We start from the raw sequence: 16,831 nt of genomic DNA on the forward strand, positions 1-16,831 counted from the left end.
ATTCACTGAACGTGATGATGCGTCAAACATGATTTTCCTATACCATGCGTGTAAATGCCAATTATTTCCTTTATTATAGAAGATGAATTCCTCTAGAAGCTCAAAAGTCACAAGGGAAGGCCGAGAAAGAAATGTGTAGAGGAACAGATTATTTGTAAAACCCTAATCCTTGTGGTGAAGATGATGATTTGAATTTTTTTTAACTTGGATTGACAAAATAAAGTGATATCATGAATTGATTTTGAAAGCTTACAAATAGTGTGGGTTACACTAACGGCGATCAAGTGATGTAGCTGATCTACTACAGTGAAATTCACGTAATAAAGTCAGTTGAAATGAAAGAATTGTTGCCCCTTTTTCGTTTCCACCGTCTTCAATGGTAGTAGATATCTGTGATTCGAGTTATCTCAGTAAATCTGATTTGTTATCAATATTGACGATTCTTCTTAATAATTTATTTATTCATTTATACATTGATAGATACAATATCATTCTCAACTATGAATGATTGGGAAAGGAACAACAGGCTAAGAATAATGATCGATTTTCTAATCTAAAATATTTTCTATTGGCCAAGAAAATATATTTTCCAAATAGATTTTTTTCTCAAAAATCTTCATAATTGAAATGGAATATTTTTGTTTGGAGGTAACAAAACTGCTACTCTTTTGTTGGTTAGCTTGTGATTGGTTCAACTCTCCTTGTTACTCAACTCTTATTGGCTGTTATCATGACGACGCAATCGCTACTTTCTCATTTGTTGGCTTGTGATTGCTTGAATTCTTGCTCTCTTATTGGTTAACTAGTGATTGGTAGAACTCTTTATTATTCAACTCTCATTGGTCACAAAATTATTAGAATTAACTGAATTCAACAAAATTGAAATTCAATCAAAAATCTTGCTACTAATTCTTGAATCCTTCTCGAATTTGTAACGAAAACTGATCTGTTAATTTCTAGCACAGTCATGCCTTTTTTCAAAATGATTCCTTCAATTTATTCAATGATTCTTAATTTGAGTATGTGAAGACTGCAGTAAGACTACACTGCACCTTTGTCTAAGTACCGGCTGCACAGAACCCGGTTAAATTTTAATGCTGATTAATTTCATGAGAACCAATCAGAGAAGCCTCTTTTTCGAAAAACTCTTCTCTGATTGGTTCTCTTGGAATTAATCACGGTTGAAATTTAACCGGCTTTTGTGCAACCGGCACCAAGTATTTCAGTAGAGCATACATGAATCCACCGAATCAACTTCTATCTACCGGATAAATACAGTACTACGTCCAACTATGTTCAACCTTCCGCCTTCCACCAATCACAAGCGACTAGCTTTGTTCTAGCTCACGCCCTCCAATACTATTGGTCGATGACGTCTTGAACTCCATTTTGTGGGAGTGAATTGGCAATTCTATCCAACCAAAAGTGACAAGACTGTGTTTGTGGGATTATTGATGGCGTTAGGTGATGAAATTAATGCTCTCTCCAATCAGTATGCCTGTCAAAGAATTAAATCATTACGTCTGTTAGTACAGATACTTTGTGAGAAATAGCTTACATGAAAGGGACAGTGACATTATTATATTATTGTTAGAGTAGTTAATACTGTTGAAGTGCTGTAGTGTTCTATGATAGCATAAGAAGATATCATAGGGTGTTCATGTTCCAAATTCCATCATTAAATCAAGCCGATAGTTCTAGTTAGTAGTAATTTTGTGAAACTATATGACGCTGTTAGTCTCTTACATTGTGCCGATTTTACACTCTCACCCGACCAAAAAATTATAATAATAGATAGAAGTCGACGTCGACAATAATCGGCTTAAAATTACATAAACGACCTATACCATGGAATATCTTCTTATGCTATATTTTCTCTTTGGCAGTACTTTGTTAACTTTTAAACTTGTTATTGTATATGTTTGTATGAATCAAACTATTATAGAATTTGAAAATTTGAATTTAGTAATGATCAGAATTCAAAGACTCACAGCCAGTATTCCGAACTTCAAGCAATACATATAAATAACTATCAGGTAACTCGTGCTCCGCAAGGGTCTTATTAAAAACTTGACAAACTGAAAATTTGACCTACTGAAATGTTGAAAAAACACTCTCCTCTAGTACTCTCGATCAGAGTAAATTCTGTCCTGTCCTGTCATGTCGGCTAGATATCGGTGTATAAACGACTAATGGCTGTTTGGGGTATCGGTTTGGTTGTATCGACAATGCTAATAATGTGATGTAAACAGCTACTACTTGCTATACTATCATCAAAAGCTTACCGAGTTGAAAGCAGATAAAATACTATGCTACTTCAAGTTATCAATCGCATGCTTCACTGCATGCAATTGATAGTCCACACAACAGCTGTGTTTTCAATAAGTTACATTGAGATAATGAATTGCATGTGTCATTGCATGCAATTTATAATCCACTCGACAACTGATTTATGATGAATAAATTCTATAGACTGATTTTTACTCTAATATTGACATATGAAGGATGCTCCTTTTCCTTTTATATTATCCTTGAAATGCAAAATTTCCAAAAACCTTGTATTTACGTCGACGCGAAATTAAAAAAAGGAAAAAACCTGTCAAATTTCATGAAAATCTGTTGCTGCGTTTCACCGTAAATGCGGAACATAAACATAAATAAAGATAAATGCAAAACCGTCGACTTGAATCTTAGATCACACTTCGCTCGGTCAATTGTAGATTTCTAGATCAAATCATAGACGCCTCACAGCCACTGCAGCCAAACGCACAGCATTTGCGGAAAGGTCCGATTACAGTCGGGACAGTGCGTGAATTATGCACTCGCTTGTGGCTTGTGGCTCCACCCAAATTAGTCGGGTGAAAGCGTGAGTCCACTGACCATTGCCCAGCCGGTGCTCTTAAAAGTGACCCGATCTACACACGGTTGTGACCCGCTCTACACTCTGTGGTCGGTCACTGTAGCACGCAACGCAATCGCGCCGTAATAACGCCAAACGCCAGCGGCAATCGCCAAACTTACACAATCTCAGTACATGATGCAGTGTGTATGTACCTCCTCCTCCAACTTCTCCTACTCCTCATCATCACCTCTTCTTCTCCTCCACCTCCTCCTCTTCCTCCTCCTCCTCATTCTCCTCTCAATGTTGTGGGTGCTCTGCAATGCTGGAATTCGTGTTAATCGGCAATAAGCGGTTGCGATTTGAATCATATATCACTTACATTTTTGTTTCGAGTGGGATAAGTTTCCAATATTGCTGCTAGTGTAACTAGTTTATGTAATCAAAACTGAGAACTAGTAAATGCTCGAGGGTTTTTGAATCCAAAGTTGTTTGGTGTTGGTATGAAATTGGATTTGAAATTGAACGTTCAAAGATCGATCCAACAGAATAAATAATACATAGAATTTCTTGAAAACTGAAGTATCCAGGACAATAGTATATGTATTGCATGAGATATCAAATAGATTGTAGAAAATATAGACATGGATCAAAAAATAATCAAAAGACAGTATAATGAGGCATGTGGAGGAAAACAACATTGAAACAAGAAATGGAAGATTCGGTAGGATAAGAACAGTGTAGACTCTGAAGAGAATGTGGAGATTTTCAAATCTTTATTGGTTTGCAAAACCAGAACTTAACTATATCCTACACTACACTTCTAGCAGTATATCCCAAAGACTATACAATAGCTATTTGGCTGCAAATTGATTTGAACTTTCAACCTCTCTAAAAAAACAACTTGTGCTCTTATGAAAATTTTCAATACTTATCAATTACTTGAAGTTAATATGATTAGTACCTACCTAATAATTATATTGAAACTTGATATGATTTTCCCTGCCATTGGAATAGTGTGGGTGACTACGTCATTGTTTGTTTAGGTTTATTTTTTAATCCAATAATAAATGTTTGTTTTTGTGTTGTTGCAGTGATGCCGGCAGGCGGCAGTGCTTCGGGTAGTGCGGGAGGCGGGGGCGGCGACGCGGGCGGAGGCGGTAGCCTGGTGGGGTCGCGGGGGCGGTCGTTGGGCATGGCCGCCTTCCACCTGTTGCACCGGGAGGCGTCATCAGCGGCGGCTGCCGCCTCTTCGTCCGCGTTCGTGCCGGTGGTGCCCAGCCGCCCCGTGCCGCCTCCGCTGCACCTCTACGGGGAGGCGGTTGACGGTCGCAGAAGCTACCACCAGCCGGGCGACGAGTTGGCCGCTATGATGGCTGACAAACGCAAGGAGCTGGCACTCCGCGAGGAAGCAGCTTGCGTTGCTGCCGCAGCCGCAGCCATGCTCCTCCCTGGACCCCCACCCTCCTCCTACGGACCTTCCTCCCTGTTCCCTCCCGTCACTTCCCCGCCCGGGCCCTTCCCGTTTCCCGGATCCGCTCCGTTCCCTCCCGGCGCCGGTCTGCACTCGCATCTGGACCGGCGTCTCCTGAGAGCGCCGGGTCGCGCCTCCCGCCCCAAGAAGCAGTTCATCTGCAAATTCTGCAACCGGCAGTTCACCAAGTCGTACAACCTGCTGATCCACGAACGCACGCACACCGACGAGCGACCCTACAGCTGCGACATCTGTGGAAAGGCCTTCCGCCGACAGGACCATCTTAGAGATCACAGGTAAGATTCAGCATTCTTCATTTATTTTGGAAACTAACAGTATCTGAATTTTGATCTATTATCAACGTGATAATTGTTCCAATTGAATTGATACATTGAAAATATAATCATATTCATAGAAAATGAATAGATGATATTGGGGTTGCAATAGGCAAAAAAAGAAGAAGAAAATTAGAAGAAGAAGAGATTGAGATGAGTAAAATGTGAGAAAAATGAAAATGAGGATACAGATGGAATTAAATAGAGAATGCATTCATTCAAATGCTAATTAATATATAATTATTATTAAACGAAAATCCTGAATAAATGCTGTAAATCACCCCGAAGACTTCTGCTACTGCAGACATTGACAACAGGGTTAACAGCTAGATGGAAATTCGATGAGAACTACTATCCAAAAATTTGGATAGCTGTTAACCCTGTTGTCAATGTCTGCAGTAGCAGAAGTCTTCGGTGTGATTCACAGCATTTATTCAGGATTTTCGTAGAATAATAATTATGAAAATGAGGATAATGATATTGATTAACATTCTATGGTGAAATTTCAATCCTGAAAAATCAAGTTGGTTTTGGACTAATAGGAACAACTTTCCTTAATCTCAGAGACAAGTATGTGAGAATAATTCATGTTGTGGACTCTTAGCTTATAGGCTTGGATTCAAACTGTAAAATTTGAAAATTGATCAAGTGTATTGAAGTTGAAGTTGAAGGCGAGAAGAAGAAGAAATTGAGAATGTGGTATTATATGGTGAAGTTTTTTACTCCTGGAAAATTATGTCGTTTTGGACCAATTTTTTAATCTACGTGTCATATTCAAGTTTTATATTCATTGATAATCACGATACTACGCGAAACGTAGCCAATACCAACAACTGAAACTGATTTAATCTGAATGAACTTCATCAGCGATCAGAACTGTCCTGCTCACTTATGCAGGCTCTCATTGAAGACATCTTATATAAGCCATTAATTGGCTTCTAAAAAGCTAACCTCAAAACCAGTCCTGTTGAACTGAGATGGAATGATGAACGATATGAGAGAAGAATGAAGAAGAATCGAAGGAAGTTGGAGTTGAGATTCACGACGAGTCGACAGGGCATGTTCCAGTAATTACAGCATCTTCTTCAGTTGAGCCCACGCAACCCATTATATACTAATATAATAATATCTTTCTCGGAATCCCTGCTGTACAAGATTTGGGAGGACTCTTCTCATCTCACTCTTGTTCATCTCCTTCAAGTGGCCGAAAATAAATTAGAGAAAAGTTGTTGTAGATCCGGGATGAGACTCAAAATGAAAGGATTATTTTCACCATGAGATTCCATATTTACATGAGTCATGTGTTTTATCGTATTCACGTGAGTTACATCGTATTTACGTGATGAATTGTATTGTATTCGAAGAGGTTACTGTTCATAATCACATCCGTTGACTAGATAACTTATCTGGGATATCTGTTTCTGGTCTAAGATCATAAACTTATAAAAAAAATAGAGCCAAGAGATCTAAATCAAACAATCATTCAAATATATATAATTTTGTTCATTAATTGTGCTTTATCGTAGTCACATGACTTATATTGTATTATTTATGTGATTGAACTTGGAAGGTAGATTGACTTATCCTATACTGTATTTGGTGTGTTGCGGGTAGTCGTTACCGTAAATTACGGCGTAACCATTTTATGAAAAAGTTAGGTTGATGTAATGATACATGTTTTTTGATGAATAAATTATTTGGTTTCAATTTTCTCTCCATATTGGAGTCATATTGATTACACATGAGTGATATAGTAAGAGTAACTCTTAAAATTTTTACAACGAGCTAATATTATTCCTAAATATGAATTGTTGATTTGATACAAAATCTGCAAGGTGCAAGGTTAATGCTCTATATTACTTAGCCATGACAATTTTTCATCATAATTCGATCATTTTTTACGCCGGTCTCTGCATCATATTGTAAACTTGACTAACAATCTTTCTTTGAAGATTCTAGCCATTGAAGAGCTTTATAGAAATTCCTATAAATCATTCGACTCTATAAGTGGATTGATCTCATCAAGTCTTTCAAAAAAATAAGAACCGCGTTGAAACATCAAAGGCGAAAGTTTTTCATTTTGAACCACATCTTAAAGGAAACTTTATTTTATGGGCATTGGGTTAAGATAGAGTATCCATCTTAAGGTTTTGTGCTTTGTGGAGAATTGAGCCGAGTATCTACAAATGTGGGATACAGCCCATGAAATTCCTGTGATCTCCTTTGATTCTTTGGCGAGAGTATTTGAAATTCATACAAATAAACCAAAACTATCTCAAATGGAATTACTTCTTGGAGTATGAGATGAGCAGTCATCAACTGACTGATAAGGCTTATCTCGAATATTGAGGAAACTCCATGAAAGTCAAGTTGGGGAGAATAGTTAAAAATAGTTTTCTACAAGGAAGTATCAAGTTCACTGAATTGATGACGAATGATTTCAAAATATTCCACATAGTGATTTTTGGATTGTTTACATGGCAGTGTTAAGATATAGTTGAATGAAGATAAGCCATCTTTACTAATGGAGTCGACTGATCGTTCAACTCCATTTATTTTCACGTAAACACTCTTGAGCAAACGTCAATATCAAAGTCAATAATGTGGAAGTCATTTGAAATCTCAGAAAGCTCTTAGTTGGTAAACAATTTCCTCACCATTTTCTTATCAATGAATAATATTCCCAAGCTACTGAATTCACTCGATTGATCATTGACTTTATTTATTTGTGTCCCAAAGTGCTGATTCAATTTTTTACAAAATTAGTTCCAATTTCTATCGAAATCCAACTGTAAAACATTGTTTGACATGTAGAAATTTGACTGAAAATTCTATTTATACCAATTTAGACAGAGAACTCTATGCTACTGCTAGGAATTCCCGCTTAGTTCTCACCCGCCCTTTCATAAATGTAAAAGAAGTGGATCTTATAAAAGTTATCTACATTACCAAAGAAGTTTATATCATTGTTCCATTTCAAACAATAAGATGAAGTTTACCATGTTTCATATAATATGATGCGAAAATGATGATTCATTTATAATGTGGATATAATTTTCAAGTTTGCATTAATTTCTCTAGAATATACCTTCTCAGATGTTTCGAATCAATAATATAATTATTACCATAGAGAAACAATAGCTTAAGTAGATATCCCATGGTATAGGGAATTTGTGTCGCAACTTTTACTGTTATCTCAAGCCGATTACTGTCGATTATTGTAAATTTTTACTGTTTTGTTGTGGTGAGAGTGTATGAATAGCACAATATGAGAGACTACCAGCGTCACACAGCTGCATGGGAAAGAACTAAGTGAACTATCGGCTTGGGATAACAGTAAAAGTTGCGACATAAACGCCCTATACCATGGGATATCTACTTATGCTATCGTTTCTCTATGTTATTACCCTCTCAAGGAATATGATATGTTATTTTCATCAATAAATTATAATAATTGATGAAAATTTTTTATTCAAAATTCACGTTGGATCAAAAATTTTTCCCATTGTAAATTAATACCGTTGTTAATACTTTTAATATCAGAATGGAACTATGAAACTAAATTCAATTCATTTGTGCTTTTAACATATCCTTGCGGAGCACGGGTAACACCTGCTCATCACATACACGATTAGAAGTTTTTAGTAATGTACTGTATCACATCAAATATGTTGTAATATGCTAGTTCAAATAATATGTTAGACCAAGTTCATTCATAATCATCATATAGATACAAGTCGTTGTCTGTCTTCTGTGATATCTAGTTAGCACATCATGTAGAATAGAAGTCCCCTTGTCTGAAATAAAATCGTCTAACAACAAGCTCCTGTATGACTTTAATGTTACATCTCAACTAAATGATTTATAAGAGACCTACAGCAGACTGGCAGTTATAGAGGAGAACAGTTATCCGGTGGGTTCCCATCAACAGTGAGTTATGAGCGGATTCAGTGTGTTAGGGTACACTCAGCAACACGATGCATAAAATATTCATTCTCGCGAAATTTACAGCTGTTGGATGGGTGCCATCTCTCCTTCAGCAGCCGAAGTTGATGATTCACTTCATACTGTCAGAATTTCTAGTAAATACTATCAATTCCTCCCATTGAATTGATGCTGACTCGATAGATAGTAACATCTCAACTGAGTGCATTTCAAATACAGTATTCAGTAATAAACAATCAGTTGCACTATTTTTATCGTATTAAGAAGTCAGCGTAGTTGACTTTGATGATATGCTAAATATGATGGGTGGAGACTTAATGTCTTCCAACAGTCGTCAAATAATTGAACACATACATAAATTAGATGTGAATAGAGCATGCACACGACGTTATTCAGCACTCCACCAAATAAAGAATGTTTCCATTTTATTCAATTACAAATGTCATGTTCTGGATTATAATGTATGTGCGCAGTATGTTAGCCAGTGTTTCGTGCAATATTTCCGACTTTCTGGAACCTTTACCTTTGTACGGCTCACCTTTGTTGATATACTTGCTTAGAGGATTATTCCAACTTTTTGTTTTCATATAATGCATAAAGTCCGACCAGAATTGACCAAAATTACCTCTGTAAAATCACCAGCAACAATCAGGTGAATCACTCATCCAAAACATTCAATGCTGTTATTATCTTTGCATTACTTCGATTTGCGCCAAAAAACTTGTTTCCACAAGAATTTAATATTCTGTCTCGAAAATTGATCACGACTTCTAGAATGTAAATTATATCAGCCTGGTCTTACAAGTAAACAGAAGATTCTCAACCCGAACAATATCTTTTCACAATTGATAACTACTTATAAGAATTTTGTGAAAATAGCTTCTATCGAGCTAAACTCTCAGATTGATAAGACCAAAATAGTCGATCATGTCGACATCCCATCCTTACATATTACATCCTTATATCCCTACATCCCATTCTCTCTGAATATTAATAATTGTATTAGAATTCATCATGTGATTGAGTCTCTCAAGCAATTCAAGTGTTGCTTTTTAATCACTGCATGATTTTTACAATATTTACGCACCCTGTGACGTCAGTAGAGATGAACAGATGCAGTCCAAATTTGGAATCTCATCAGTCATTTGTTTTCTTTTCAAATTTTGTTGATAATTGAGATCAAGTCTGCCAATAACCACGGGGAGAGATAGCCTAAGTTGGGTGGGGTGCTCGTTCGAAGCCCCGAGAGTTATGAAGGTTCGAGAAAGAATGGGCTGCTTTAGATTGCGGTTGGCCGAAGTACATAAGGTAGAAAGGAAAAACGAAGAAAAAATAAATACTACACGGACAGATAACATGCTTCAGGTTAGTTATCTACCATAAATATGTCATGGGAAAATTTTATCGGAGCAACTTTAATATGATGCAGCAAGCGTGAGGGGTATTCCTGCTGGTGAAACTACATGGAGCTTGTATTTAACCGTCTCGCTTCCTCCTGGTCGTTTTGTCTTTTTCTCTCTGGCTTTGGTTTTTTATTCTCTCACCGAGAGAAGCGTGGCTGGGGGACTTAGTTGTAGAGAGCTAGGACAGCTCACCTCGCGGGCAAGCCTTTTGCTCTCGTTCCTTACGTTGTGGAATGCTGTTTCCCCTTCCACTCCACTACTTATGATTGCTCGCATACGCGAACGAACCCGCACACACACACATACACACTGCTCACAAATTTATCCACCTGGGTTGGTTGGCCAGCATCCTTGCCTGCTCCCGAAACGATCCGCTTCACTTCTCACATCTGCCCTCTCGCTCTACCACTTCCAGAACAGTCTCTCCTTGTTGCTGCTGCTGACTCTTGAACCTGGCTGGCAAGAAGCTGAGTCCCTCCTCCCTCCACCCCTATTCCTAATAATCCTTTTCGACTTGGACCGACGTCATCCGTAGAGGCCTCTCGAAGCTTTTGCTGTTCCACTGTAAACAATTCAGAACGTTCATACGTGCTTTTCGGAGGTTGTTTGCTCACACCTTCGTATAGTTTGTCTTCTCTGAACAATCTTTCTTAAGCTTCTACCATTGACTTGCATTTTCAAGAATATATCAAAACGTACGGTACCTACCTTCCGTGGATCCAAACAAATGATTACATTACAACTTTATGTACAAAATTGTGTAATTTAAAAATATTTCCGCAACGTAATGGCCATTATTATTTTGGCTCCTTTGAACAATCATCTACAGACGTTTTGCTTCTTTCATTTATCTGCACGTTTTAAGAGATTCTCAACATGTAGGCCTACCTAGCTTCTGTGGTATTGCTCTGCAAATCAGTACACTAAGAACTTCATACACTTGTTATAATTTACTATATTCTAGTCAATTTCATGACGATCATCATGTTTCCAAAGTTTTATACACAATTATTATGATAGAAAAACAATGTGCTTAGCTAAAAAATGTTGCTCTAGCAAACACGTATTTGCCTCCTTGCTTGTCAGCTACTGTACTTCTAAATTTGTTTCAAAAATTACTTCAAGTTTGTTAATCATAGTTAAACAATTTTTCATCTTCAACATTATATTGTGGCTAACTCGTAACCACCTGCTCATTGTATAAGACATATCATAGTCGTATAAGAGACTATGCTCTAAAAAATCTATAAATCACTACAAAATCGTCCAGACACTGGTCTACAGATAATTAATCTGTCAATTTATCACCTATTTTTCGTAGTTACTTTTTGAATCTAATTAGTTTCATTGATGCATCAGCTATTTTTAAATTCCAATCATTTTCCTTATTACATTTCACATTATATTCTCATGGTTAGCTTTTTATTAGTGTGTTGGTGTTGCTGTATCTCATGTCAGTAGTTTGAATGCTCCGCCTACAGGTGGCGTGTCTTGTCTCGGCCAATGACTGACTTTAACCTTGATAGTCATCTTCCAATCATATGGCTTCATTTCTTTATCAGTCTACTCCATGGGTTCTTCATTTTCTCTCAGGCTAGTAAATCTCTTTCACAAACTTGAAATAATGCATTTCACAAAAAAAACTTGAAATTTAATTATTAACATATCTTATTCCGCAGCTTTCAGTCTACTAGAGATTTATAATGGTCCAGCAATTAAAACTAGATCAACAATTTTCTAGCTTTCTAAGTAGTGCTGACAAATTCAAGTCACTTTACAATATTCTCGTGTTTGATTGGTCCAAGCCAATGTCAGAAATTAACCGTTTGATTTCAAATCATCTTATTATCTGTTATCAAGGATTCTCATTCCCAAACATACTTGATGTACAAAATCAACACATCCCTCTCAAATTGCTATTCGTGATAGATACTGCTACACCTCATTCAACCGACAAAAAATACAGTTTTTCGGTCCACCAATCAAGTTGATCCTCCAAATTGTTGCTTTCCACTTTTCAAGAATCTGAACTGAAGATTTTCCCAGTCGCACAAAAAGTTTGGAATAGATTAGTTAATTACAGGGTCACTTGGTTGAATAAATGTGGAATAGTTTTGGATGAGTCAAGATATGTTGTTTGATAAGATACTTATCAAATCACAGTTGGCAGGCTTTGATTTCGATCCGACTGGACCGACCATAATTATTGCAAGATCTGCACTATCATTCGCGGATGGTCTGAGAGAGGAGATGAAGGGGGAGAGAGAGAGTATGTGTGTGAGAGATGTTGGTTAGATCGATAAGAGAGCATTCATTTTAAACTCCAAAGACAACCAGCACGTAAAAGGTAGAACTGTATGTAGTAGACACTGGTTTGCCTTGATCAGATGTTGGCGTCTGTTTCTGTTCTGCTTTACTCTGGACTGTGGACCACCTTATCCCATCCCCGCCCTGGACTGAGGACCACTTCATCCTATCCAATTCCATCCCATCCGATCATCCACCGGAGCTGGGAGCGATTTCGACCTGTGCGTGCGTACGTCCACAGAATCCATCTTTCTGCAGTCGTAGCTGTGCATATAAACATTCCATTACCGAAGATGTTATCTGAATCATAAAAATGAATTATAGCTGAACGTTTTTCGAAAAATAGATCATTACGGCTGTGAGATTAGTATACAGCTACAATGTCAGGCGTTCAGAGCCCTCCAGCATGTTTGGTAAATAAAGATAAAACATGTCCAGTGAGAGGTTATCTTGTGCTCCGAAATATCGTTCATCTTTAATTAAAATTTGAATAATTATAGTAGCCGCTCGATCACGGGTTTGGAGTGCAGTTTTGTGCAACAAGATCTCGCAATAACCAAAAACTCCGTTCACCGAGAACAGGTATATAGTAAGACAAGGATAGAGTGAACAAGTATAAAATTGTAAGACAAGGAGAGAGTGAACAAGTATAATATTGGAAGACAAAGACAGAGTGAAATAGTTATAACATTGTAAGACAAGCATAAAGTGATATTATTGTAATATTGTGAAGACAAGGACAGAGAGATCAAATGTAATATTGTGAAGAAGAGGACAGATACATAGATTATGATAGCTTGCGGTCTTGCGGTAGGTTGAAAAAATCCTGTTCAATTTTTGGCTACAACAAACTAGATTCAGTTGGTTCCAGAACAACCAGAAGGTGATATGTAATCGAATATCGAAGGAATTGGTGAATGTTGAGAGAACAATACGAAGGAAGAAGAAGAGGAGGAGGAGGAGGTGGAGAAAGAGAAGGAGAATAAGAATAAGGAAACGAGAAGATAAGAAGAAGACTTGAATTTTCCAAAGATATTTAATTTAAATTATTTATTGAAAAAAACAATCAAATACATCCCAAGAAGCAAATAGCCTACAATATTGTTTCCTAATTTCTAAAGATCATGATCATGTTCCTAATTTCTAGATCATGATCATATTATAAGGACATAATCACTTATAGTAATAATTGTTTAATGAATAGACACAATATTTATTCATCAATCCTGACAAGACATAAAATGCGAATAGAAATGACATGTATTTGCCCAAAATGACTTGCTTCAAGACACAATTCAAATCAAACAGTCTGGAGGCTTTGTTGAGTGTTGAGGCCCTGAAATTGATCAGTTGCAACCTGAAAACTCTGACACCCAGACCTGAGCCAGCCAGGTCACTCGATATTATTATTATTGTTGAGTTTTAAGTCCCCAAATACTCATATAACTCATTTTATCGAGAATTGATATCTATGAGTTGAGATAATCATCATACATTATTTATCCAATCATGTAGAATTATAATCATTTTCAGGAAGCACAACAGGTTCCCCCTCAGTTTATACGAAGTCTGCTTTTTTTTAGTTTATAGGAACAAATTTAAGGATATACGTAGATCCAAGGAATTGATAATGCATTATTCATGGCTCATTTAGTATTGTATTCCACATTTCTTGCGTAGATCTCTTCCATGAGTGCTGGAGCTTTGATGAATTTTACTGGTTCATTACAATTCATACAATAATTTAATCTATTTCAATGTGTTATCCTATTTTTTTTTAGTTGTTTGATTATGTTCTACGTATATCAAACACTATTCATTTATATATTGTTTATAGATTATTGATGATGTATTAATCATGTATTTACATTTCTTGCGTGGATCTCTTTCATGAGTGCTGGAGTTTTGATATATTCAACTGAGTAATTACAATTCGAACAATACCTAAAGCTATATCAATAGCTTTATTTTTAAAGCTATATCTTTATTTATACATTGATTCATACAATATCATTCTCAACTATTATGAATGATTGGAAGAGGAACAACAGGATTTATTGATTCATACAATAAGTACATCATCAAAATGATAGGGATGATTAACAACATATACAATGAAAAAAATTATTAAAGTGATAGTTGACCTATTTTTTTTAGTTGTTTGATTATGTTCTACGGATATCATAAACTAATATAATTTGTAACTCATTTTTTTCCTGTAACTGGGAAAAAAACCGCCGAAAAACCTTTGGGTTTGGCAGGACCCTCAACTGTTTGTATTGTGAATAAAAAATTTTGATTTGAAAAAAAAATATTGTAGACCCTGAAGGAAGTGTGTTAGCATGATTTTAGATATTATTCCCACATTGTTCCTTGACTATTATTGCATTCTTATCCTTTTTTTAATTTCTTGTTTTTACCTCTATGTCTGAAAGATGAATCCTCACTTTTTCCACTAGACATATGGCAGTAACACTGACGGGAATATCTGTGATAAAGCAATAACTTGGAATTGCCTCTATTCAGTCGCATCGTTTCAAAACATAACTTCAAATTCAACCAATTGCAATGCATTAGCTGCTGTGTAAATTTCATTAGGGACGGTATGGCAATGTTTACTTCCATTAGCACTTTTGATGTTCGCCGACAAAGGAAGCTCAAGTGGGAGAGAGATGGTGAACTCGCGTGATAAGGCAAAAAGAACACGATAGAGAGAGAGAGTGAGATTGTGAGTTTTAGGGAAGGATAGACGAACGAGTGAGAAAGGAACCATTTTATGATTATGAGAGACTCTTCACTTGAAACACCACTTGGAAAGTTTATTGAAGTGTATCTCACTCACAGATTGTCTTCTTCTCTATTAATGTATTATTCTTCCACTACAATGCTAAACCTTCCATTCATCATGGAATAAGGTAATCAAAAACATGCAGAGTTAGAAAGCAGGATTAGATAGAATCGAAGCATTCTAATAAGAGTTAATCTACGAAGCATCTTTATTATGTACTAGCAGGTAATCCGGGCTCCGCAAGGGTCCAAAGGTCCAATTAAAAACTTGACAGTCTGGAAACTTGACGTACTGAAATCTTGAAGAATTTAAAATAGGCTTATAACCATCCTCGGTGAATTAAGAATCTATATGCCAAATTTCAAGTTAATCAGTTGAGTAGTTCAGACGTGATGATGTGTCATTCGCGAATTTCCTATCCCGTATAAGCCAAATCTTTACTTTAGTGTATTATAGATAATTGGAAGATTGGTTAAACCTAGATTCTTATGCTTTTGTAAGAATTATCTATTATACTACAATATGGTCACACTGTATAATATATAACGTTTCATCACTCAATAATCAATTAATTTGTCCTTTCCAACTATGAGAATCACTCCATACTACTTAATTACTCGTTTTTACTCTAAGGCAAGGAGCACACCAGTTAGTCAAGACAAGACATGATCAGACACGTTTAGTCACAATACTTCACATTGTTGCTTATGACGCAACTCACACTGATTAGTTATTGCAATTAGAAATGTCTTTATAACCAACTATATGAAGTATTGTGACTAAACGTGTCTTGTCTTGTCTTGACTAACTGGTGTGTGCCTAGCCTTACTTATTACTTCTTCCAATACATACTCTTATAAAACTTACCCAGTTCTCATACTAACTCAACAAACTTTTCATTACAATAATTTCCTGCACAGTACGTGCTAGGCATAAAATAGTCGAGTTAGGTTAGGCACACACCAGTTAGTCAAGACAAGACAAGACATGATCAGACTCGTTTAGTCACAATACTTCACAATGTTGCTTATGACGCAATTCACACTGATTAGTCATTGCAATTAGAAATGTCTTCATAAGCAACTATATGAAGTATTGTGACTAAACGTGTCTTGTCTTGTCTTGTCTCGTCTTGACTAACTGGTGTGCGCCTAGCCTTACTTATTACTTTTTCCAATACAAATTCATAAAACTTATCCAGTTCTCATACTATCTCAACAACTTTTCCTCACAATATTTTCCAGCAAAGGCATGAAATAGTCAAGTTATCACAAAATCACATAGTTATGGTAATATCAACTCTAGAATGTCAGTATTGGTAGAATGGCAAGCATGGACGTTAACTATATGGAATACTGTCAGCATTTCAATCAAATCTAAAGATCACATCATAGCTATGGTGATAGCAATTCAATTTAATTTAGAAGTATCTTTTAATTTAAAAATGATTTTTGTGTTAATGGATTGTAAATTAAGTGTGTGATTTTGAAGAATGTTGAAGTGACATATTACGTCTAGCTACATTTAGACTGTTGTAAAAATTAGAATTGGAACCGTTTTGGGTTTATAAGCCTGTGGTACTTTTCTGTAAGTTGAGTAATTCTGAATTATTGAGTAAATAAATATCAGCTTTTGAATGTCAGTATTTGTTTGAAGGCAAGCATTGACCTTATTATATGAGGAACCCTGACAGTTCAAATCAAAACTCAATATCACATAGTTATGGTGAGTTCAAGTTCA

General features: G+C 36.3%; 1 protein-coding gene across 1 annotated transcript in view; it reads left to right on the forward strand.

Annotated features, from left to right (window-relative positions):
- The window catches only part of LOC111045848 (protein bowel), a 59,934-nt gene that overhangs the window by 8,663 nt on the left and 34,440 nt on the right, over positions 1–16,831 (forward strand). The window contains exon 2 of the mRNA XM_039428566.1: positions 3,934–4,609. Within this exon, the coding sequence (XP_039284500.1) occupies positions 3,936–4,609 (674 nt within the window). The 5' untranslated portion in view covers positions 3,934–3,935. The remainder of the gene's footprint in view (positions 1–3,933; positions 4,610–16,831) is intronic.

Source organism: Nilaparvata lugens, chromosome 1 (assembly GCF_014356525.2).
Source record: "Nilaparvata lugens isolate BPH chromosome 1, ASM1435652v1, whole genome shotgun sequence".
Classification (NCBI taxonomy): Eukaryota; Metazoa; Arthropoda; class Insecta; order Hemiptera; family Delphacidae; genus Nilaparvata; species Nilaparvata lugens.